The 25,232-nt window shown below is 44.8% G+C and overlaps 2 protein-coding genes across 2 annotated transcripts; both read right to left on the reverse strand.

Annotated features, from left to right (window-relative positions):
• Positions 1–1,334: 1,334 nt before the first annotated feature.
• LOC112559672 (zinc finger protein 865-like) lies at positions 1,335–23,277 on the reverse strand. The gene is made up of 6 exons (XM_025231006.1): positions 23,196–23,277; positions 2,679–3,748; positions 2,409–2,543; positions 2,132–2,222; positions 1,819–1,986; positions 1,335–1,510 (listed from the first exon to the last, which is right to left on the reverse strand). The coding sequence occupies exons 2-6, from the start codon at positions 3,729–3,731 to the stop codon at positions 1,335–1,337; spliced, it is 1,623 nt and encodes a 540-aa protein (XP_025086791.1). The 5' UTR covers positions 3,732–3,748; positions 23,196–23,277.
• LOC112560666 (transcriptional regulator ovo-like) lies at positions 7,634–17,940 on the reverse strand. Its single transcript, XM_025232670.1, has 8 exons — positions 17,302–17,940; positions 11,982–14,185; positions 11,723–11,857; positions 11,434–11,524; positions 11,093–11,260; positions 9,307–10,782; positions 8,849–8,989; positions 7,634–8,490 (listed from the first exon to the last, which is right to left on the reverse strand). Exons 2-6 carry the CDS (start codon positions 12,426–12,428, stop codon positions 10,457–10,459), a joined length of 1,167 nt encoding a protein of 388 aa, XP_025088455.1. The 5' UTR covers positions 12,429–14,185; positions 17,302–17,940; the 3' UTR covers positions 7,634–8,490; positions 8,849–8,989; positions 9,307–10,456.
• Positions 23,278–25,232: the final 1,955 nt, after the last annotated feature.

Below are 25,232 nucleotides of genomic sequence, written 5' to 3' on the forward strand. Positions count from 1 at the left end.
TTGTCGACATTTTCTAGTTTTCTTCGAAATGTGTTCAAATCTTTCTTTTACCTCTTTCTAGCTTGTTATAGCTTTCACATCCATTGGCGACAATGAGGCTTTGTAAATATTTAAATTAATTTCATTAAAAACAAATTAAATTTCTGTGCCAACAGTGCGACATATCTCTGTAACAGTATTCAGTCTCTTGGAGATGTTAACATTGTAACGGACTTCATTTTGATGGTGTGACGAATGTTCATTTCTGAGTTGTGGAAACTCCCGACACACAATGGCTGCACTCCCACAATCGCAAAACTTTTCCACGCTTTATAGGAAAAATAAAATCTTCACCTTTTTTTTTCCATCTCTGGAAAACGGTTTAATATTTTTTTATTCTAAATTCCAGTTTTTAAAAATTGTAAAAAAAGTCTGTAATCGTCATCACATGCATGTAAGTACCTCGGAACATATCCCAACCCCGTCCACCCGCCGAGTGCTGAGACCAGAAGTTGTGTGTGGGAACGGGGTTGGGGTCAAAGGAGGCAACTAATGACTGACCCCTGAGGGAAGAGTGGATATCTGTCACAAACAGCTGGCCCTGGGGAACTGTACGCTCTCACACCTCACACTGTAACCGCTGACAGATTAGAGCTTACCTGGGTAGTTGACACCCGCTTCTTGGCCTGTTCACCAGGTGTCAACCAAGGGCATTACGAAGGAAAAGATTACGAAATATAAAGATATAGATATACATTGACACGAGCGAAACGCTTCTTTTGAGAATGCAGATTCAAAGGCAGAAAGATCTGGATGCATGGAATACTGCATGGAATTCTCCAGAACGCAGTAATTTAAAATATCAAGGCGATAATGACCACGTGGTCAAGACTTTCATGTGCAGCATTCACCGATGAGGATGAAGAAAATGTCAAAAATAGTGCACTCAACAAGTATCGAGCCGCACGCAACTCGTGTTAATGACGACCACAAATTAACAATAAAAAATTGGGAAGAGGACACAACCTTTTGTAGCATGATCCAGAAGTCTGGGTTTTGTGCGTTCACCTATATGTAGTGTCTCAAAAATCCCATTTCTTCATGTTTTTGACAAACTGTCCCACCATAGTAAAGTCTACAGCGCGTTCATACACTTGTGTTCATAGTTTAAGAGGGAGTGTAGTTCACTTTTAATCTGCAGGCCCATCTAACGACCGTTCCTTTTTCAGCCTCCCGGATCAGAGGTGAGACTTGGGTTGCTCGAGCCTTCCCCCGCGTTAAAATGGCGTCGAACGTGCAGCCTCCGAAGACACGGGTCGTGTGGATGGTTCTTTGTGGTGTGCTCCACCACCTCGTCACGTGGTGTGGAATGTTGTCTGGCACAGCTCGCAGACATACACCTTGGGGCGGCGCTCTTTCTTCCTGTAAGATTGTTTGGCCCCGTGGATCTTCTCCATGTGATTTTCTAGGGTCACACGTTGGGCGAAGGTCTTCGTGCAGGGCGGGATAGGACACGCGTACGGCTTGTTGCCTAGAAACAGAAATCAGTGTTATTGGTGGAGGTTACCAAAACTTTAAATGACTATTCCTAAGAAAAAAACATCTTTTTGTCAAAACAATACAAAGAAAAACACTTTATTCCAGGGAACATGGAAAAGGTACAACATGAAAGGGGAAACCGCAGTAAGCAAAATAATAATGGGAAAAAAACGGCTAGTGACTAAAATTAGGGTAAAACAAAACAGAAGCAAAACCTGTAAATAATTCTTCGGTGGAACAAAAATACTCCCGTGACTTATGTGAAAAACAAATGTGAGCCCCGGTGGCGACAGTACCGACCTGTGTGAATTCGAGTATGGCGCTTCAAGTCGAAGGAATCGTTGAAGCCCTTGGAACAGAAGACACAGAGAAAGTGTTTGACGGGCAAATGGCTGCGTCTGTGTCGATTGTAAGTTCGCTTGCTCTTCATTACTTTGTTGCAGACAGAGCACTGGAAGGAACCCGGCACTGCCAAACGATCAAGAGAAAAGTCACGTGATATTGCCTTCGTTACTAACAGTGTAAAAAATATTTCCCACACCCGCGCGCGGTATTCTCCCTCGATGTTTTTAAGGTGTAAATATTATTGTCAATACAACATTCTCTAACTTACTATCCGACGGCAGAATGAAGTTCCTCGTGTAGTTTGGGTTCACGATTCCAAGTCCGGAGTTGATGACGCCTACAAACCCATCCTTAACACTCTGTAGAAAACAAAAAAACCAACGATGAGGTGTATCTTTAGGAAACATTTGCTCCTCATTCGTTTTAAACATATTGACGTTCGCGATTAATTAAAAGATGGTGGGCGGCTTTGTCAGTTCCTTCAAACAGAAATGTACATCACATAATTTGTTCATGCCTACCATAACTTTCAACTGACTACTTACACTGACGGTCTTGACAAGGCTCGGGCAGAGGTTGACATTAGGAGCGTATGTTGAGATCACGTGACTGAGGTGACCCAAAGCCGCATCGGGCTTCAGGAGACTGGAGTTCCGGGTTGTCTTCTCTTTCTCGATCTTCTATAAAAAGGTGCAGAAAGCAGCGGATGAGCACACTTTTTTTTTTCTTTTTTTTATATATATATAAGCGCACGTTACCCAAATTGATTTGTTGGCTGATTAGGATGTAAGAACATTGCAGACAAAGACACTTACCATCGTCATGTCCTGTCTTTTGGCCTCGCCATCCTCATCATGACCTTCTGTTCTCTCGCCATCCGCATGACCTTTGCTTTCGAGGAAGACTGTGTGTCTGCTCGTCCTCACCGCAGCGTCCTCGGTGTCGACTGTGGGTGCAACTGAAGACACCCTGCGCTGCTGGTGGTTGTCGACAGGTGTCAGCGGCGGGCTGCAAGGAGATGGTATACCTGACGAGGCGATCACGTGACCTTGATGTTCAAACCTGTGTCCACAAGAATCAAAAGCAGAACCTGCGTACGCTGTCTCCGTGCATCCAGGCCCTTTTGTGGGCTTTTTGTCGGTTTTCAGAAGGTTCTCGATGGAGAACGTCAACCCGGAAATTCCTGCTGTTGATGATTTATTGGGTAGTGCAGCAGGTACCTGCTGTGCGAGATCAGTATCAGCAACAACAACCCCTGAACTGTCGTCTGCAACGGTGGAGATTGACTCTGCACGTTTCCTCCAAGGTACAGAAAGGTCAAGGGGACCTTTGCCACTGTCCCAGTCAGGACTGTCAGACGCTGTCCATGCAGTCTGGAACACGTTTGTCTCAGGCTGTAGGTTGCTTAATATGTGTCTCTTGCGAGACAGAAAATCGTTGAAATCTTTCCATAATTTTCCCGAGGGCGAGTTGGTCCCGGTTGCGTTCTTTTGACTGGCGCTAAATGTTAGTCTAATAGGGGTTCTGCGACTCACCCACTTGCCCAAGTCAGAAGAAGTAATAGAATTGTCTGACTGCAAGTACATGTAGTTCTCTTTATCTTCATTGCCTTCTGAGAAGGAATAGTCCATGCCTCTAGCTGTCTGGATGTCCGGACGACCATGGCGGACAGTCTGCGATCGTGCAGAGAGAAAAAACGATTGATTGATGTCGTTGTAGTCACGGCCTTTCCCGTTAAAAACTCGCGACGGCGTGGCGATCATCTCAGACTTCCTGTCAAGAGAGTGCATGACCCTTCCGTGGCTTTCCTCGACCTTCTCCTGTCCTGATATACTCATTGCAGGTCTGGCGTTGCCATGGCGCGCCATGATGCTTGCTTTCTCGTCTGCAACAAAATTTTAATTCTTTAGTCTGAAGACATAACAGCAAACATATCAAGACAAACAACACGAAGCCAGGCTAAACGGATAGCGATGTTACGATTTAAAAATCTTTGTATTTTGCCAAGGAAAATCCAAGATGTCATTCCAACGTAAAAGCAACTAAATATCAAAATATCTACAATTGTTTTTAACAGAAAAGGAAGATGACATATTAATTCGTATAGATCATTTCTGAGCTTTATGTACACAATAAAAGCAATGCAAGGAAAAGTTAAAGATAATCTAGTATTAATAACATATTTTCCACATGTAAGCGACTGAGCTCAACGGAAGACAGCATTTGGTTTGATACCCATCGGATGAACTCTATGCCCTTTTGTCACACAAATGTTCAGGTTGAGTGCAGGGACTGGCCTGGTCATCAAACGGTCGACTGCCTGTGAATCACATCTGCCGAGCAGCACAACAAATCCAATTTCAGACATTCGCTGACCCTTTAATCACGAACTCCATCATGATTCCATCAGATATTTTGCACAACAGTGGAAGTTTAAAAATAACCGCTTGTTGGAAGGTGAAAATATTCGTTGATGAGAAATCTTGTCTTTTACAACATGAGCAATGCACGTGCGCTGGGTTCTTTGTCCCAGTCTTTGCTAAAAGACTGCAATCGCCTGTTGTGACAGGACACACACAATGTTTACTCCACACCATGCTGCTGTATCTGTATATTTCTATGTGCATCAGCTTACATCCACACAGACAGACGACAGAGGGACAGACAGTCTTCTTACCATTCTGCTGCAATGTGTTGGATGACATTCTCATAAACTTGTAAGCTGACTCGGGTATCACTGGGTACAGCATCATAATGTCCATTGTTGTGTTCGTGTCACGAGAGCTGATCACAAACTGTCCACGTCAGTGTATCAACTGGTAATATACCCGTTTCACTCGACCGTACCTGGCGTCTACTCATCAATCGTAATTAAGCCAGATACACCCATCTGTAGATAAATCATCAAGATGGGGTGGTCTTGGGGTGCTTGAGGGCCGGCCAAGGGCCAAGTCTGCACCAATGGGAAGACGGGAAGGGCTGGCAAGGCGCGAGCCACGAACAGTTGTTACGAGCGAGGGGGCGGAGCAATATACGATACTGATCCCTGATTGGTGGCTTGTGCTTGAAGTGTTCACCTGACCCTTACATCATCCACTCCACTTCTCTTAATCAGTCATTCAGGGTGGCTGCTGATATAAAGTGGACGAATAATAGCTTTATTAATCTTACAGGAACCGCTTCAAGCCACAAGACCGTTTGAAATGATGGATGAATGATGTAACTATTAAAAATAAAAGAAATTTCCGCTAATAGGTATTACCTATGAGCACTGAAACTATGCCAGTCACCGCCACCACCAACCTGAATAGCTCCTTAATTAAGACCCGCAGACCGCCGGCGGCTAATTCTCTTTCAAACTCAGTTCTTCGCGGAGTCGGAGGGGGGGGGAGGGGCTTAAGCCTTCACGGTTCGCTGAATCTTGCTCGCAGGTGATAATGTCTCTCTGTTACATCACACATCACCTCCTGGCTGTCTGACTAGATGTCGCCACTGATGGGTGAGGTCATGCGATGCTATGAAATGTCAGCGATGAGGGAACGATGACGATGAGGATTATAACTGTTACAGCGTAGAAACAAGGACGGTTATTATCCAGTCACGTGTCTGTCCTCTCCTTGTCACAGTCGTGCCACAGTGCTACAACTTAGGTCCCATTGAAACCTACCTTACACAAGCTTTGTAAAACAACTAACATAAAAGCCGAATCAAATGGTTGTACTTTTCAAGTCACTTTCAGCCACAAAAAATACACAAAGTACAGGTAGTTACTTCGTTATTTCTTATAGCATGCTTACTTATGCTGTAACATGCTTACCAAAATTTTTTTCAAAACATTTCTTTTCTTCTCCGTATTTGTCATTATGATTATCTTCGTCGTTGTCGCCACCGCCTCACAAACTAAGTGGAGAGGATGAAAACAGTCCTTTCTCCAAAGGTTTTCTGTAAAGCACACTACCTTATTACCGTCATCCAACTTCTTTAACTCTCAATTCTTTTTTTTTTTATTATTTATTTGCCATTCCCAACGGCTAGTTGAGTGAGAGAAGACGAGTTCTGTGCGACGACGACTGCATCTAAGTACAACCAAATGAGGCAACTAATGACTGACCCCTGAGGGAGGAGGGGATATCTGTCATTATCAGCTGGCCCTGGGGAACTGTACAGTCTCACACATCACACTGTAACCCCTTACAGAGAAGCTTACCTGGGTAGCTGACACCCGCTTCTTGGCCCGCGTACCAGGTATCAGCCAAGGGCAGTATGTTGACCATTATAATTAGCGAATGCCAACACTTCGTTGGTCACACCTCGAGAACAATGCAGCAGTACAGACTCACAGGTGACTCAAGATGTAGGACATAGAAAACTGTTGCGTTATATACATGTGACTGTCACTCGCAGTGTATGAACTGGTAATCATCCTGGCATGTTAACAGTCAGTACTTGCTGGTGTTCACTGTGTCACTCGCAATGTGTGAGCTGGTAGTCATCCTGGCATGTTAACAGTCACTTGTTTTGAATTTTAATGCGTTTTGCATTTGTCTTTCTGTCCTGAATCTTGCAATCTTACCTGTGTTTTTACCTGACATGTCCAAATGTGTGATTTGGCAGGTAAACTTGTCAGAACTGTGTGCAGCTTGATTTTTTCCCCTTGTGATTTGGGAGACTTGGGCTGGTGTAAGAACCGACTTACCACACTCCTAGAGGTCTGAAATTGTCACCAGTTACTCATTTACCGTAAAGACGCAAGATTAAATAATTTCCAGCAGTCCACAAGTAGTCAAATAATTTGTTTTAATTTAATTTTGTAGGACAATGTGTAGGCCGAATTAAGGGAGAGAAGTAGCCTATCTTTTAGGACTAGTAAACTAATGGTTGTCTCCCCTGATTCAGCGTGTAAGAAGGCTATAAAGTTACAAAAATATAAAACGAACACATCGATCAATTCCCACATACACAAAGCGTCTACAAACAAAATACCGCAACTCAGTCAGTCACATAGCCGGATGCCACATTATCAACCGTCACATTGCCACGTCACTCGACCCTATAGGAGAGAGAGAACACAGACGGATGAAACTGCAACAGAAAGAAAAGATGCCAACAAAAGAAGAAGCAAAAGAATCATGAGTAATTATTGACAGAGACTGAAGCCGAGAAGATTTTTCCACTGGATGAATGCTGTGATAAAGATGGACAGGAAAAAAAAAAGTGGATAAGCCCTGCCACGTTTTGTATTTTAAGTTACATCTGTTACAGAAAATCCCGAGAGCTAAGGAAATAAATTATATTATTATCCTTTTAAGTACATTTCAAACAAAAGTGGTTTTTTTTAAAAGAAAAGTGCTTTTTACTTATTTTATTACTTTCCCGTACGCGGAACACTTGAGTCGGATGCTGGGTGACAATCAGAAGATAATAACGACCCTAGAGTTACTTCCCTTACACGAACAAGAGTTACTTCCTCTCTCTCTCTCGACGTGATATTGCCTTCCGACGTTAAACACAAATCTCTCACACACACACTGTTTTGTATTACTATTTTAAAGATAATATAATTCAAATATAAGTAAGCAAGTAGCTCTGTTCGATATAAACATCCATTCTCGTGTTGTAAGCCTTTCGGAAAGTAGCATTGTGACTGTCATGTGATTCACTGAACCTGATGAAATACTTTCTGTGACTTGTCACGTGAAAAGTTTGTTGTGTCTTTGTTAAACAGATATGTTCGATCCCCTTTTAAATGCTTGTTGTTAAAAACATAAATACAACTCAATGACAATAGGTCCAGTCTTATGTCCAAATTTTAATTCCAACAGAAAAAAATCTGAACTTAATTTACATGGCTAAGGGAAATATTACGAAAGAGTGAAACGCTCTTTTAAGAAATGCAGATTCGAATGCAGCAAGATCTGGACTGCATAGAATACTGCATGGATTTCTATAGAACGCAATAATTTAAAACATCAAGGTGATCATGGCCACATGGTCAAGCCTTTTATGTACAGTACTCAACGATGATAATGAAGACAATGATTACTATGTTTAAAGCCATACTCGTCAAAAATGTGCACTCTACAAGTATCGAGCCGCAACTCGTCTTAATGACGACCACAAAATAACAACAAAAATTGGGAAGGGGACACAATCTTTTGTAGCATGATCCAGAAGTCCGGGCTTTTTGTGCATTCACCTATATTTAGTGTCTCAAAAATCCCATTTCTTGATGTTTTGACAAACTGTCCCACCATAGTAAAGTCTACGGCACGTTCATACACGAAGGTGGTGTGTGTTCATAGCTTAAGAGGGAGTGTAGTTCACTCTTAATCTGCAGGGCCATCTAACGACCGTTCCTTTTTTTTTTTCTGCCGATCGGGTCGGAGGTGAGACTTGGGCTCGAGCCTTCCACGGCGCCAAAATGGTGTCGATCGTGCAGCCTCTGCAGGCAAGGTTCTTCTGGGTGGATGATCTTGATGTGCTTCGCCACCTCGTGGCGAGTGTAGTAGGTAGTTGTTACAGTTCTTAGACAACTTCACGTCCAGATTCTTCATCTCATGGATCAACTGCAGGTGATCTCCAGAGTCCACGTTGCGTGCAAAGACTTCGTGCGTGTCTGGCCACATCCTACAAACAATAAGAAAATGTGTGTTGACAATTTGTAGAACAAAAGTGTGTGACCATTCGTGGAGGAAAAAAATCAAAGTCATCTTGCTAAACTCAAATGACTATTTGTACGAAACTAAACACTACAAAGCAACACAGTTTTCTAGGAATATGAAACCAGCTTAAACCACTTAAAAAAATACCTCGAAAAAACTATTAATGGAACTAACGAAATAAAAACTAAAACTGCGAAAGCTCAATTCCTAAACTTCTAGGTACAAAAAAAAAAGAAGCAAAACCTTTGGGGTAAATAAAACAAAATCTCGAGTAACTTCTTTTCTGACAGAAGAATGCCACCCGGTACTGACCGAGTACTTACCCATGCTGGTTTGAATGTGACGTTTCAATTCGTTGGAATGGTTGGAACCCTTGAGGAAACCGTGGTGGACGGGTGTAGCTCCTTTAGTGCTGGGCGACATCGTTTCGTTTTTCATTTCTCATCACCAGAATAAAATGGGCACTGCACAACAGAGAGTCTCCAATAATTGCCTGGAAATGCTCTTGTCATACGAAACATTATAGAATAAGTGTGCCTGTATAGCGTAGAATAGAAATATACACATCTTTGCTCATTTTTAGAAGTGTATTTTTAAATGTATATTATTCTTAGTGGGCTAGGTATAGAAAAAATTACTAATTACTAATTTTTCAATTAGTCTTGCAAATATTTTTGTCAAGACAACTTTTAAGTTTCACGAAATCTTTTACAAAACGATAGGCGTGATCAGCAGATTTAAAACAATGGATATATGAACAAAGAAGACACAAAGCACACACCATTATTATTCTTTGGCCTTGCTTTTTCTCGCCATCCTTATCCTGATCTTCGTTTTCCAGTGAGACTGAAGGAAGCACGTCTGCTCGTCACCACTACTTCTGCCGTTAGCTGCAACCTGCAATTTTCTGGTAACTGGACTGCTGGGGAGGGAGAGAACGGCATTCTTGACAAGCGGTCACGTGACTTGGCTGTTCAGACGTAAGCTGGATCTGGCTGGATCTTGCTGACAATAAGTTGAGTTCACCATCACTCGCACCAGATGTGAGGACGACAGCACAACGGATGAGAAAGCTTGTCTAGTATCCCTTCAGATTCGGGGTAGCAGGAAAGGGGTATGTGGCAAAGGTCAGTAAATTGTGGGGTGGTTTGTAGACAGGATAGTTGTACTGCACGGGTCATCAGAGGAAGGGATGATGCTAAAGGCAAGAGACTAGCAGTAGGTAGCTGTCTGTCGTAGTCAAACAAAAATCGTGTCCTCGAGAATCGAAGGCAGCAAATCCGATAGCAGCATGCAGGCAATGAAGCCCAAAGGCAGCAAGTTGATCTCAAGATTCGCAGATTTCTAAAAAAAAAAAAATGAGCGTTTGGCGTAGGAACCTGGAGTGGAGAGTGGGACCAACCTCCCTTCAGAAAAAAAGTGGCAAGAATGTTCACTGTCAACATGGTTTACCCCTCCCACCCCACCCCCACAAATATGAGCATCTTCCTGCGCCACTGGTTTTTAAAACCCTATCTGTGATGGTTGATTGTTTTACGCCGTGTCAGCAACTAAGAATATGTAACAGCGACCCTATCTATGAAAACATTTGGAAACCCGATAGCGCCCTCTACAAGCATCTGAATGTATGGACAGCAGCTTGTGTAAACGAGGGCGATAATCTCACTAGGACAAAGTGGGAGAGGGACATCAAAAAGTTAGGAGCAGAGTCGAAGTGCTGGGAATTTAAAATATATATATTTTACATTGAGTATCCATATGTCCATCGCTAGCACTTGAAAACTCCTATCAGTAAGATGATGTCTGACTCTGGAAATATCCAGTGAGTCAGGTTTTTATCAGTTTATCTTGGTCAGTGTTTTTGCAAAGCAAGTGTCAGGCAAGGAGACTTTACATAAAGTTTTCGCTTTTGATGGCGATAGCGCCGAGCGTCACTTTCTCTGCCGACCAGTTCGGCGACGGGCCTTGGGCTGGTTCTGGGAGCTTCCTGAACCTTCCTCCGCGCCAAAATGGCGTCGGTCGTGCAGCCTCTGCAGACACGGGTCGTTAGGGTGATTGGTTTTGGTGTGCTCCACCACCTCGTGGCGGGTGTGGTAAGTTGTCTGGCACAGCTCGCAGACATACACCTTGGGGCGGCGCTCTTTCTTCTCGTAAGGTGTTTTGATCCCGTGGATCTTCTCGAGATGGTTCTCTAGGGTCACACGTTGGGCGCAGGTCTTCGTGCAGGGAGTGATGGGACACGCGTACGGCTTGTTGCCTAGAAACAAAAACCAGTGTTATTTGTGGAGCTTACCAAAACGTTAAATGACTATTCCTAATAATAAAAAATAACTTTTTCTTAAAACAATACAAAGAAAAAATTTTATTCACGGGGATATGGAAAAGGTACAACATGAAACTACTGTTCAAGGGAAAGCCGCTGTAAACAAAATAATAATGAAAAAAAAAACAGTGACTAAAATTTGGTGTGAAAAAAGAAAACAGAAGTAAAATTTCTTTGGTGACAACAAAAATACTCTCGTGACTTTTGTGAAAGACATGTGAGCCCCGGTGGCGAGAGCACCAACCTGTGTGAGTTCGAGTATGGCGCTTCAAGTCGAAAGAATCGTTGAATCCCTTGTAGCAGAAGACACAGAGAAAGTGTTTGACGGGCAAATGGTTGCGCCTGTGTCGGTTGTACATTCTCTTGCTCTTCATTACTTTGTTGCACACGGAGCATTGGAAGGAACCCGGCACTGCCAAACGATCAAGAGAAAAGTCACGTGATATTGCCTTCGTTACAGACACGTACATCTTGAGATTAAAATGGTTTCCTTATAAATGGAGAGAAGAGAAAAGGACGCTAATATGCTTTCCAATCAAGTTTGTTAATGAATTGTTATTGTCAATACAACATTCTCTAACTTACTATCCGATGGCGGAATGAAGCTCCTCGTGTAGTTTGGGTTGACGATTCCAAGTCCAGAGTTGATGACTCCTACAAACCCATCCTTAACACTCTGTAGAAAACAAAAAGCAAAAACTAGACGACGACCTTTAACATGGTGTGTCACACGATTGCTCGTAGGAAGTATTTGCTTCTCATTCATTTTAAGCATATTGGCCTTCGCGCGTAATTAAAAGATGGTGGGCGGCTTTCCAGTTCCTTCAAACCGAAATGTATATCACATTCATGCCTACTATAACTTTCAACTTACACTGACGGTCTTGACAAGGCTCGGGCAGAGGTTGACATTAGGAGCGTATGTTGAGATCACGTGACTGAGGTGATCCAAAGCCTCATCGGGCTTCAGGAGACTGGAGTTCTGGGTTGTCTTATCGTTCTCGATCTTCTATAAAAAGGTGGAGAAAGTTATCGATGAGAACAAGATAAAAACAAAAAAACCCCGCGCACGTTAACCAAATTGATTCGTTGGCTGATTAGGATGTAAGAACATTGCAGACAAAGGCACTTACCATCGTTATGTCCTGACCTTTGGCCTCCTTTTCCTCGCCATCCTCATCATGACCTTCGCTTTTCTCGCCATCCGCATGACCTTTGCCTTCGAGTAAGACTGTGTGTCTGCTCGTCCTCACCGCAGCGTCCTCGGGGTCGACTGTGGGTGCGACTGAAGACACCCTGCGCTGCTGGTGGTTGTCGACAGGTGTCTGTGGCGGGCTGCAAGGAGATGATGTACCTGACGAGGCGATCACGTGACCTTGATGTTCAGACGTAAACTGAATCTGACTGGGTCTTGCTGGCAAGAAGCACGAGTTCGCCATTGGATGAGAGGACGGCAGTGCTGCGGGTGAAAACTGAGTTTGGTATCCCTGCAGATTCGGGGTCACGAAGGGAGGGTCTGTTGTGAGGGTCAGCAAATCGTGGGGTGGTTTGTAGGCGGGCCAGTTGTACTGCACAGGCATCAGCGGCAGTGACGATGGTAATGGCAAAAGACTTTTAGTAGGTAGCTGTCTGTCGTAAAGTCTTTCAAGTCCGCGAGAATCAAAAGCAGAACCTGCGTACGTTGTCTCCGTGCATCCAGGCCCTTTTGAGGCTTTTTGTCGGTTTTCAGAAGGTTCTCGACGGAGAACGTCGACCCAGAAATTCCTGCTGCTGACGATTTATTGGGTAATGCAGCAGACACCTGCTGTGCGAGATCAGTATCAGCAATAACAAGCCCTGCACTGTCGTCTGCAGCGCCTGATGCACCATGGCTTATGCTCGGCTTGTCGAACGAACTGTTCTGAGGCCATTGCGCATGCTCGGTCCGGCACGAGGAGTAGAGTAACTGACGGCCATGTGGCCACACCTCCTGACCACCCTCTGTTCGCTTGACGCGATCTGGGTTGCAGGCGGGCATGGAGTTGGTGAAGCTACTATTCCAATATCAGACCCGACTCCCAGCACGCACGACTCTGACGTCACATGTGGTTGTCGAGGAGAAGGAACCTGAATACGTTTTCATGTCAGCGCCCTCGTGATGCTCAACCATCTCAGGGAGCGCGTTTCTCGTGACCGGGGACACAGAAAGGCCATTTGGTGGACAGCTTCTGAGAACACAACCCTGCGGCTCTTCTATGGACATCGTTTAAGCGACATTCACCGTTTCCCAACGACCCACCATGCACGCGCGTTTCTGGGACAATTTCGCTGCAGCCTCTGTCTTTGAAGCTTCCCCTTTGCCCTGCAATTCTAGCAAGCGGTTTAAAGGAATCAAGTGGATCGAGTCCTTCTCGATGTTGGTTTTGGAGTCGACCTTTGGCGTCGATGTTAGAAGCTTTCTTCTTCTGCTTTTACGGTTGTTCTTGGGCTCACGTGGCTTCTCCTTCTCTGTGCTGTCAACACCAGAATCGAGCTCTAACTCAGGCTCTAGTTGTCTCTTTGCTCTGACACCCCTCAGTGGGGTAGAGACTGACTCTGCACGTTTCCTCCAAGGTAGAGAAAGATCAAGGGGACCAGATGTCCCTATCCCGCTGTCCCAGTCAGCACTGCCAGACCCTGTCTCAGCCCCCAATGGTGTGAGCTTCTATGTTGCTTTTGTCTGTAGAGGAGCTAGTCTGCCGAAACTTTTCCGGAGAAAGCGATTTATTTTGCGTTTTCGAGTCAAATCTTAAAGTTGTGTTTTTTTGCTGGGAGAGTTTCGGTCTCCTGTCATCAGCCTAGATGTAGTCGGGGATATATTTGTCTCAGGCTGAAGGTTGCTTAATATGTGTCTCTTGCGAGGCAGAAAATCGTTGAAATCTTTCCCGAATTTCCGAGGGCGAGTTTGTACCGGTTGCGTTCTTTTGACTGGGGCTAAATGTTAGTCTAATAGGGGTTCTGCGACTCACCCACTTGCCCAAGTCAGGAGAAGTTATAGAACTGTCTGACTGTAAGTACATGTAGTTCTCTTTATCTTCATTGCCTTCTGAGAAGGAATAGTCCATGCCTCTAGCTGTCTGGATGTCCGGACGACCATGGCGGACAGTCTGCGATCGAGCAGAGAGAAGAAACGATTCATTAATGTCGTTGTAGTCACGGCCTTTCCCGTTAAAAACTCGCGACGGCGTGGCGATCATCTCAGACTTCCTGTCAAGAGAGTGCATGACCCTTCCTTGGCTGTCCTCGACCTTCTCCTGCCCTGATATACTCATTGCAGGTCTGGCGTTGCCATGGCGCGCCATGATGCTTGCTTTCTCGTCTGCAACAAAATTTTAATTCTTTAGTCTGAAGACATAGCAGCAAACATATCAAGACAAACGTAATGACTGTTAGTGAGGGTAACTTTGCCAACAAATGGATGTGAAAAGTCTTTGAGAGAGCGCCACCTAGACCTAGGTCAGTCTAAGACATGTTGCAGTCGCTGATAATAACGGTCATGATGTCTGTTCTCACAACAGAGAAACACCTACGCAGCCGCCTCTACATCCAATAATTATGCTGCATCCCCCCTCCAGGGGCTGCTTTGTCAAGGGGAGACAATAAACTAAGCTCTGTCGAACTCGACACAGTTGTCTCCCGGTTCGTTGTGCGATTACATAAACCTCCTGCTGGGTCCCTTCAAGCGAACAGTGTTTACTCAGAGCAGTTTGTTTTCGGAGTAGGACCGTCGTTAAATCGAACAAATCTGTTTATAGAGAGGGTCGGAAGGTGGCTCAAAGACCTCCCTCCCTCGCATCAACATAACCACTTGTCGATTCCGTCCTTTGGTGATTTGACATCGTCCATCAAAATCTCGTCTGCTTTCTTCATCATATATCTTCAGCTTGACGTATAATGTCGCAAAATATGCGTGGATAGCTTTGGTCTCAAAAAAGCAAAAGTCACGCAAGCAGCAGAAAAATAATTTGTGTGCAACTGTTGCCAAAGTAACCACCCGAAGTGTAGAAGTGGCATCAAAAAAAGGGATGTTCACACACACACACACATGAATGGTCAGGGGACAACGGGAAATGTCCCCGCGACCTAAGGTGCCCTGTGACTAAAGCGAGAACAGTTTGTTCTGCGAGGATCAAAAGCATCAAAAGAGACACGTGAGCGCCACCTATAGTAGCTGAATGCATTCACAAGCGATCTCTCTTTCTTCCCCTCACACGGACCTGCTGGCTGGACCAAAGAAGGGCGAAGGGTATCGTTTCAGCCAAACAAAACGGAGTCGCTCATGCGACTGGCCGCCGAACAGGTGAGACACGGCGAAAGTACTGGATAACGGGAGGGTGGTGAGCGGCCCATCGGCAGTTGGGGTAGAGGCAGTTGGGGTCATTGTTCGCAAACTCTCCTTCTTTAAGGTCATGGCCGTTCTGTCTCCGTGTTCCATATTTTTTCAAATATACCAGTTTTTGTCAAACCGAATTCTCCCCTGTTCAAATATATGTCCATCTGGAATAATTTATTGCTTTCAGTATGCACGGTTAAGTTGCTGTAAACCTTTGCCGATATCTGCGCCAGCTGTCTTTGACACAGATATGCAGTCAAGATGTCACACACACACACACACTGAGTATATAAAATGAAATATTTGTTGTCAAAGTTTTACGACCGACTAACCTTATTTTATAGTACTCAGACGATTGAAAACAGATCAACAGTAATTTTAGTCCTAACCGTGTGATCAGCTTAAAAATTGCTTTTAAAATAATATATGAAATACTTAAAAACTGTAAGGCTCTTAAGATTTTGAGACCAATAGACTTTTCAGAATTAAAGACGGGAATATTAAATTGCTGTAAGATTTAAAGAGTCTTTAAATAGTTTTTAACAAGTCGCAAAATACAAGCAATAGTTTAAAGAAGACTTACAGATGCCAAACAGAATCATTAGCTAAATGACAGTTCTAGAAACACGAGAGCTAGATGATGGCGGTCCACAAGAGTCCCTGAAGGGAAAATGGGGGAGACAAAACATTTGGAGGGGCACAACTCTAGCCTATGTTTTGCTGAAAATATTAATTGGCCTGTTATGGCCGGACACGAACAAAACTCGAATACTTAGTGTAATTTACTAACCCGGACATTTGTTTCTTCATCAGCTTACATCCTCATCTCTCCCCAAGTTTTCTACACGTAAATACGTGAGGCGGGGTTGTCCTCCCAGTGGTGTGAATTGTGATAGAAATGTCAGTTATCCTGTCTTCACGAAGTGTAGACTAGATTTCTATTGGGAGCTTGGCTACTCTACAGGAAACTGGGAAATATTTCAAACTTGACATAGATAAATCTGTAACTGAAAATAGTAAGTCTGAGAAACATTCGCGCAAGTTTTCACGAAAGTAGCCTTGTCTACAAAGACTGTCTACCATTGAGAGACAGGTTATCATGTCTCTCAATTTCTATCGGCCGTTGTCGAATTATTCACAACAGTATTTTCTTACCCTTCTGCAGAAATGTGTTTGATGCCATTCCTGTGTTCGCACAAGTGCGAGACACTAACGACTGTACTCCGGAGTTCAGTTCCCGTCAGTTAATACAGCAGACAGTCGACCCACCGTTGTATTCCTGTGACTGGTGCTGATCATGACACTGCGGTCTCAATAAGGGTGTATGCACTTCTAATATACCCATGCTGCCCACCCCACCCGGCTTTCAAGTATAACAATATGCACATGAGAGACAAATGACGGGGCGGATCCGAGGGCGGGCGAGGAGCTAAGTTTCCACCAATCACAGAAGGTGCTGGTGAAGAGCGTGCCACGTGCTCTGGCGCGCGAAAGGGAGAAGGTTGGGTGCGTGACGTAACTCAACACTCACATGTGATTGGTCGCTCGTGCACATGCTGTTCGCCCCACAATTCCAGTACAACAATTTCCTGGAAAGTATTAATAACGATTTTGTATTTCTATATTGGTCTCGGGACGCCATCAAAAAAACTTGTAGAAATCGAGAAGTTTTTTTACTTTGAGATCACAAAACTATTCTTGGGGAGTCTCAGTTTTCCCGCACCGGAACGAGCGACAGGTGAGGAGCCGTCTGTGGCCCTGGACATACTGACAATGCAAAGACGAGACTCTTTTGTATCATCGTTGAGAGCGACAAAGATGAATGTTCTCATGCAGGGAAAAACTCTCGGACGTGCAGGAGCTCGGAACAGAACACTTGTCAGCTGCACGTGTCAAAACGATCTTAAAGAAGACTAAACCTGTCAAGGCCGCATGACACACTAGCCTTTGTCTCAGTTTTGTTTGCTTGGCTTGGTGGGAAATGTCTTTATTTTATTTTTGTTGGGGGAGATATTTCATATCTGAACCCATTCTAAAATGTTCAGTTATGAGAAAGTAACAAAATAACCCCCCCCCCCAACACACACACACAAAATATCTACCATGAAGGTATAGGAATAAAACCCGGAAGGCAGCAGAACGTGTCCTGGGGGTGTTAGTCCCGGAAAAGTACTCGTATGCCTGGAGCAACCAGTCCGAATTGTTCAGTGTTCAGATGTTGGTCATGCTATGGTTAGGTTGGTCAGTCCACTTCTGTTTTTATTGTGAAACGAAAAAAAAACAAACAGGAGTGACATGAGAGCACCTGCTAGTGGCTTGTTAACTTAAAGACTTACATTGCAAAGTTCCACGTGTAAGCCCCCTAAGGCGTCACCTGAGTACATAATTACCTGTTGATGCCCCTCGATTTAACAGCTACAGCAAATTCGAAAACTGCGCATGTGATCTTGGGTGGGCCACCTGCCGTCAGTTGAAGATCTGGTGATAAAAGTCGAAACTTTTGCGTCCTTTGTTGCGAAGTTCTTCTCCTACTGTTCTCTAGCCTTATCACATGCACTACTGTGTGATAAAGGTACTTCACTGCTGTAAACACTTCTTGGCCGCCAGATTTCCCTAGTCTTATCGCCTTCGCCGCGCCTTTCCAGTCCTCGCTTGAACTCCTTCATCTTTCAATTCTTACTTTTCGCAGACGATCGCGATTTGTAACCCTTCAATCGCCTCTCTTCAACACCCCGACCCTCCCAAAGCCCTCCCGACAAACACTCATGCGGCAACACAAAGCCTGCGAATGCCCCACAGTATTAAACTGCTGTTAGTTCCTGTGCAGACAAAGGAGAGTATCATTAAACATGTTTTTTGATATCTGTCCACTTCTAGAACCATTGGTACTGACCAGCTGCCCTGGCAAGTTATCAGGTTTTTACTGATTTATCGCAGCTGTTATCGACATGGCTCGAGCCACGAAATCAAGCGACAAACACTTAAATAAATGTGATTATTTTTTGTCTTTTTGCCATTCTCGGCGACTAGTCTAGTGAGTGAAGAGAAGTTCTTGAGTTAGGTCTGCAACGAGTTTATCTGAAAGGAAAGAAAAACCTAAAACACTCAAGAGTCTGAGCACTATTCTCCTGTCAGATGACTTCTTCGGGTAACTTTCGTACTCGCTTAGATTATCGAATTACTGTCGTGGATGGTTCGTAATGTGCTTTCACTCTTACCCTTGTTTCCTGTATATTGATTTACGAAAGTCATATCGAATAAAAATATGTTGTTTCAAGGATATAATTCAAGGACCCAATTCAAGTCCTCTGAACTATCTTTAGTTAAAAGAAATGAATATTGGAAGTTTCATCTCATCACTTTGACACAGTGAAATTTTTTTTAATTTCTCTTGTTTTAATTTATTTAAAACACAAAGATTCTCTTGTTTTCCATGACTCCGATGGGGGATGCACAAAAATCAGTATCAAGAATGAAAAATCCCCAGAGGCCTGACACCCGAAAGATATTCTGATGGTCCCCACTGAAAAAAAGAGGGAAACTTGAGCACACTCCCATGATGCAAAAATGGAAGCATTTCTGGCTGACGAAAAAACAGGACACTGCCAAAATGATCTTGTAAAAAGAGGACGCCCATTGACAGAAGACTTAGCCAGCCAGCCAGCCAGTCAGCACGTAATGGCCACAGGAAAACAGAGCCATAACAGACTCACAACTTTTAAAACTTTCGCAATAATACTACGCAGACTATCCGCTGACAGCAAGATCAGCACAAACAGTAACCACTCAAAATGAAGATATGTTACCAATGCTTAGCTTGATCCAAACATTGAACTAATTTGTCATATAAATGTTGTGTAAATTTGTTTATCCTCGAATAAAAGTTTGTTGTTTTCGGGGCTTTTTTGTAGCAGATAACATTCTGATCATGACAGACGAGCGCGCGCTGCGCTTGGGTGACATACAGGCTCTGTAAATCTGTCCTCCCAGGCCAACTTTCCCTCCCCTACTTTTATCGCACTCGTAGCAGACGACATCCCTCTTCCATTTAAAGCTTGTTGACGTTCGCTCTTCTCGACCTGTTGTCAATGGACTGATGACACACCGGTCCAGCCGCAGGACGATTCGCGAGCTGGTGTCAGGGAAGAGGGACAAGGCCGTGTAGACCCGTTGCTCTCAAGACATCCCATTCAAAACTAATCCTTCCTTCGGCTGGCGACAAGTACGGTCTTGACAGTAAGTTAAGTGTCGACAAATTGCGAAACCTAAACTAGACGAACCCGTTGCCCGGATGTTCTCTTACGGGACCGCTTTCCGATGAGAGTTTAGACAACTGTGGAGTATTTAGATGGCAGATAACTGAGTGATAAAACAGAGGATTATCAACTTTCAAAGAAAAGAAAGAAAATAGGAGGGTGCTAAACATTGGTCGCATTTTTTATCTCCTGTGTATGACGCAACTCTGTGTGATGTAAGACGTAGTGCTCTGTTGTGTATGACGCAACTGTGTGATGTAAGAAGTAGTGCTCTGTGTGTATGACGCAACTCTGTGTGATGTAAGAAGTAGTGCTCTGTCGTGTATGACGCAACTGTGTGATGTAAGAAGTAGTGCACTGTTGTGTATGAACGCAGCTCTGTGTGACGTCAACGTAGTGTTTTATGACGTAAAACAGACTGCCCTGTGCTACGTGTCAGTGAAGCTTCCTGACCTGAGCGTCAGGAGGTCACTGGGTCATTGCGGTCACTGAGGTAAAGCTATAAACCCACAGAACTCCTTCCTCTGTCAGTCTAATCCAATCACTTTGGGTTTGTTCTACATCTTTTAAATACGCTGTAAGTAAAGTCTTTTACAGTCGTTTAGACAGGATACATTACTAGTCTGGATTATCTAACTTCGTCTGCATGTAAGTCGACAAGAGTTCACTCAAACATGATCGACCTGTGCGTGTACTACTCGTCGGTGATGTGTGTTGAACATCCGGGACTTCGCCCGTTTACTGCCCTCGTCACGAAAGCGTGACGGTCAAGGCCGACAGGCGATAACGTCGTTTTGTGCATCATCTTGGATTCCGGCAGGTGGGTGGGCGGGAGTAAGGGGTGTGAAGTGTGTGCTGTGAGCCCCGCGAAAGCAGGTGGTACATGCTGCGGACAGGTTTGAACACGTCTGACTCCCACAGCGAGACACCAGACGTGTAGATGTAGTTGCGACTTTTCAAAATAAAATACTGTTGCTACTTTTCGTGGTTAATGCTTATTGATGTTTTAAATTTTCTGGGCTTGGATGATGATGATTATTATTATTGTTGTTATTATTATTGATGGCCTTTGTTGCCCATGTTTATTTCTTACCTCATGTTTATTTCTTACCTGAGGTATTTCTCACAGGTAAAATATACAGAATTGGATGTGAAACGGTCGTACTCGGCAAAGATCTTTAGGCCACTAACACCTAAACATTTCCCACCGTGCAAAGTCTGGCACTGTGCAGACCCTGTAGCCTGTTATCGTCAAAACACCCGGCACCATGCAGGTAACGACAGCATTCAAAACAAAACAAAAAACAGTTTTCACAGTTCTGGCAGTTTGGCCTCACAGTCTGAGACAAATGTGGTTACTGACGAGTGCTCTAACGATGATCAGTCTCAGTGGAACACCCACGGTATTGGAGAGAAGATGATGTTGGGGGTAAAAGTCTCGCTGCTCGTGCCTGCAGTTCCAGAAAGACATGTTCGGGCAGCGATCGGCGCGTCGGTGGTTTGAAAATTTGAACGGTTCAATCAATCAGACGACGCTAACAGCGCCGGGCTGACAGACGCTGCCAGCCATGCCGGAGAGCGATAGGGGAGGGTAGGGGTGTGTACGGGGACAGGGGGGGGCAAGGGAGAGAGACGCAGCGACGAGCGAGGAAGCCGAACGGGTCCGCTCCTTCCAACCTTGTGGGGTGGGTAACGGGGGTGGGGGGAAGCCATCTGCCATTCGCTATGGGCGCCTTGATCCCCCTCTCGCATCACTATGCTCGGCGACCGCCACCCGGCCTCTTCTTCTGTCGCTCCCCCACTTCCCCTTCCTGGGTGTCTCGCGAAATGGCGCTCTGTGATGGCAGCAGACGTCCGCCATTGTTGCGAGCCATCACCAACGTCTGTCGTTCGCCTGCTGTGTGCGACTATGAGTCATCTGAACATCCCATCCCCTCTGTTAGGCCGTTGTGTGAACAGAGTTGACACTTCTGGAAACTTCGGGGGGCATAGAAGGATGCTTGGCTTTTGGGAGGCAAACTCTTTGCCAACAATGAATGACAAATCAACGCTTAACGTTTTTTAGGGGTGCGGCTGTCATCCTCCCACTCCCTTTCCCTCATAGTTCCTACGCCACTGAGGGTGTGTACTTTTTGCACATCATTCAGCATTTACAGCACAATATTGAACCGTTGGTATTCTTGTCTTGGTGTACCACACCTTACAGATATGAGGTCAGTAATTCTGAAGTCCCTAAAAGGCGGGTAAGGGACACTGCTAACTGTATTAGCATTCAAAATCCGCCGGTTTCTAATTACCCAAACACAAAATAAAATAAAAAGGAACGAAGAACGCATTTTCAGAGAATCTCCACAAAATTGGTCTGTATTGCCTGAAAATAAATAAATAAAAACAAGCAAGTGGCAATAACTTGGCCTGAAACAGACAGACATAACTTGGCCTTGCCGATGGGGGATCTGAAGGATCGCTTCCCAAGATTCCCCCGTTTACTTCAGAATAAAAAAAAAGACCTTTCGACTCAAGCTCATTTTTCATGCCAGGCTATGTCTTGTATGATCTGCACTGGTTTGTTGTTGTTTTTTTTTTTTTTTTTTTTTTTTTCTTAGAAGAACGTCGCTATTTTGAAAGAAAAAAAACGAGATCAAACGAAACACAACTTATATCTCCTTTCTTCAGTTAGCATCGTAACTAAATCCATTTTTCACTCTTCCTTTTTTCAACATTTGGATGTCGCAAATGAAACAACCAATAGACACCGAAAAGGAAGCCTCTAGAAAGGGTTTGAATTAACAGAAGACAAGTAGACGGTGTCTGGAGGAGGGGATACCTCATCAAACGGTAGGCGAGGACAACAAATATCTTTGCAACGAGCATGTCGACCTGATGCAGCAGCGCAGTGGTGCGCCATCTTATCCTCACCTGCAGGAAGCGAGGGCAGTGAGGGCGCACGGAGACTACCTTCGTGGTTGCGGTTCACAGCTGTGAAGTTAGGGGAACAGATAAGGCTTCTTTCTGCAGACATTTCAGATAAATTTGAAAGTTGGATCCACGAGAAGTTTCTGCTGCTCCTCAGACTGACGCAGACAGAAAGAAAAACGGAATTCTTTAGGTTTTGAGCTGAAGATTTCAAAGTTTCACAAGAAACCCGGGATGTGAGGGAAAAGTCATCCCTTAAAGGACGGAGGAAAAGGTGAGATAGGTGATATTGAAGTTGTAGCTGATAAACCCTGATGGACATGTATTTATAGGCGTGTCATTAGAGCAAACTCTGCGTGCATGGATTAATGCTGTATTTATTTATTATTTATATTCGCGCGCGCGTGTAGGCGCCTGTTTGTGATCCTTCTCTCTTCTTTTCTTCTCAGCTGCTTTGTCATCATTAGTGAGCGCATTTCTTTGCTAAATTCATGCTTTTTACATAACATCACCTGAACATAGTCACACAGGTAGACAGAGAGCAGGCCAGTCATGTTAATTTTGACCAGCTCACACCCTCACACCCACTACAGTGCTTGAGCAAAACTACCACACAGGAAGAAAAAAAAAAGACTAAAAAATTCAGCACCGATTCATCGCAAACCTCATCAAAAGTAAAATGCTACAAGCGTATGATGCCACCATGCTTAAAAACATTCCTCTCCATGGATACCGCATTGTACATGGTAGGGTATAGCTATCTACCCATTTACAACATCCAGTGTATTTTAGCTTTGGTTATAACCATTTCAATCGAGGCTTACCTGTCGCTTCAGTGTCCTCCAGTTTGTTTCCGATCGCCTCCTCCCACCTCTCGTTTCTCTGTCGACATGCTCGCGACCAACGGCACGCGCGTGAAAGCCGTTCGTAAAGTCACCGCCACGTCTGCCAAAACAGTGGCACTGCGCAGGCGCCGATGCGGTCAACCAATCAGAAAGGCAGACACCGCACGTGCCTCTTATTATGCAAATACGACCGGGTCACGGCTACCTAGCGGTAAACCTTTTACTATCGCGACGGCGCGTGGAGGAAGAGGAGGAAAAGCCTGTACGGTGACCCGGGAGGGTTACAGGACAGCGAGACGAGTCTGGAGCAATCAAATTGCACACAGCCACCTGACGATCGATAAAAAAAGGAACAGAGCAGAGGGCACGTTCAAATGTGGAGCGGAGTGAACCGTTTTCCTTTGTTCGCGGATCGCGGGAAACCGCGCTTGTTCGCGCGTGCCACGGGTCTACCCGCTAGTCGGAGACACACAGAGCGTATAAATAGGCCGCACGCGACACCCTGCGTACGCTGACATGGTGGGGAAGATGCTTGAGCTTTGACTGTGGGACTTCACTTTGGCCCCGACACCCACGCCAAAAAATCGTAGCCAAAAGTCCACCCGCCCCTTAAAGTGAAAACCGACTCACGAGAGGGTGTTGACTGTGCAAATAAAAATCCGCATCTGTGTATGTAGTACATTGTGGAAATTATGTTTGTGATACATAATGTTTATAATTATCTCTCCTCTCTTGTGTGACAGTCTCGGGCACGCTGTTTTTTTTTTCTTTCTTTCTCTCTGCGTGTGGCTTCTGTTTACAGGGCTGGGTGCTTTGCCATGATGGTTGATGGTTTAGCATAGAACACTAATTTCCACCCCACCCCACCCACCTCACCACCGCCTCTAGTGTAATTTGGTAATATGTTGTTTTCATTCATGTTGTGAACTAGGCCCTTGTTAGTCCCGTAGCCTGATCACTGTGCAGTACTCACGGGACTTGGTACATATCATACCAGGTGAGAGGGGGGCGCCAAGATGGAGGGAAATCTTGGTAATTTTCTGTCTCTAGCGAGGTTGGCGCTGGTCAGAGGTCATTGCAACCATTCAGCTTTCAGCAAGGACTTCGAGTACAGGTAGACAGTCTTTCAGATGCAGAACGACATCGTGAAGGTGAGAAAACATCTTGGGTAGGTGACGGCAAGAAATATTGCCCCACCCTACACCCCCGTGGAACACGGTTGAAGTGTGGAAGAAATACGAAGTGAGGGTGAAAGGAGGGGCCGTAACATAACTCAAAGGATGAGGTGTTGAATAAACATTGGCTTTTAAATAACTTAGTGAGAGTCTAGAAGGAGAGTGATGAGGAAGTAGCCTTTAGTGGCGGGGAAAACGCTAAACTGACGGGGATGTCAGCTGACTATCAATGTGCCGTAATCCTGTTTAACGACAGTGACCCTCGGCGGGACGACGGTGACCCTCGGCGTAACATCATTGACGCCAGTGAGACGATAGACCCTGCGTGACGGCAGTGTGATGACTGAACCTCAGCCGGTTAGGCAACCGTGTGATAACCGTTATTGTGTGCGACGACAGAGCTCTTAGGCGACATCGGCTCGTCGTCGAGGTAACGACGGCGACCCTCAGTGTCCTGACAGTTGACGGCACCAAGACGCCAGGCTTTTCAAACATCAAAATGGTTCGATACAAAAGCAGATAACAGACGGTCAAGGATGTTGATTGCATGAAAGTAGCCAAGGAAGCGCTGAACCCAGTACTGAATGCCCACTCACTGGACAGAACCTGCACGGGCGCGAAAGTTTTGTAGCCTACAAGTTAGAGCAGTTCAAGAAAACAAAAGTGTGCTATATTGACAATTTATGAGAAAATACGAAAAATACTCTAGCAGGGCTTTCCGAATATTAAAACTGCATTGCCTCACGACTAACAGTATGTCAGCTTTTTGGCCAGCCATGCAGGGAGAAAACTCGCCACGGGTGAGTAAGGCACTCTTCTCTAAGCTTCATAGAAACAAGGG

Source organism: Pomacea canaliculata, linkage group LG3, assembly GCF_003073045.1.
Source record: "Pomacea canaliculata isolate SZHN2017 linkage group LG3, ASM307304v1, whole genome shotgun sequence".
NCBI classification, from domain to species: Eukaryota; Metazoa; Mollusca; class Gastropoda; order Architaenioglossa; family Ampullariidae; genus Pomacea; species Pomacea canaliculata.

What these genes read in the sequence shown, in the direction of transcription:
- LOC112559672 (XM_025231006.1), bottom strand. Translation starts at nt 3,731, where the DNA reads ATGGCGCGCCATGGCAACGCCAGACCTGCAATGAGTATATCAGGACAG. An exon ending in AAAGACAGGACATGACGATG is followed by an intron (nt 2,544 to 2,678) that starts GTAAGTGTCTTT and finishes ACCTTTTTATAG; the next exon opens with AAGATCGAGAAAGAGAAGAC. An exon ending in CTTCATTCTGCCGTCGGATA is followed by an intron (nt 1,987 to 2,131) that starts GTAAGTTAGAGA and finishes ATCGTTTGGCAG; the next exon opens with TGCCGGGTTCCTTCCAGTGC.
- LOC112560666 (XM_025232670.1), bottom strand. Translation starts at nt 12,428, where the DNA reads ATGCCTGTGCAGTACAACTGGCCCGCCTACAAACCACCCCACGATTTG. An exon ending in AAGGTCAGGACATAACGATG is followed by an intron (nt 11,858 to 11,981) that starts GTAAGTGCCTTT and finishes ACCTTTTTATAG; the next exon opens with AAGATCGAGAACGATAAGAC. An exon ending in CTTCATTCCGCCATCGGATA is followed by an intron (nt 11,261 to 11,433) that starts GTAAGTTAGAGA and finishes ATCGTTTGGCAG; the next exon opens with TGCCGGGTTCCTTCCAATGC.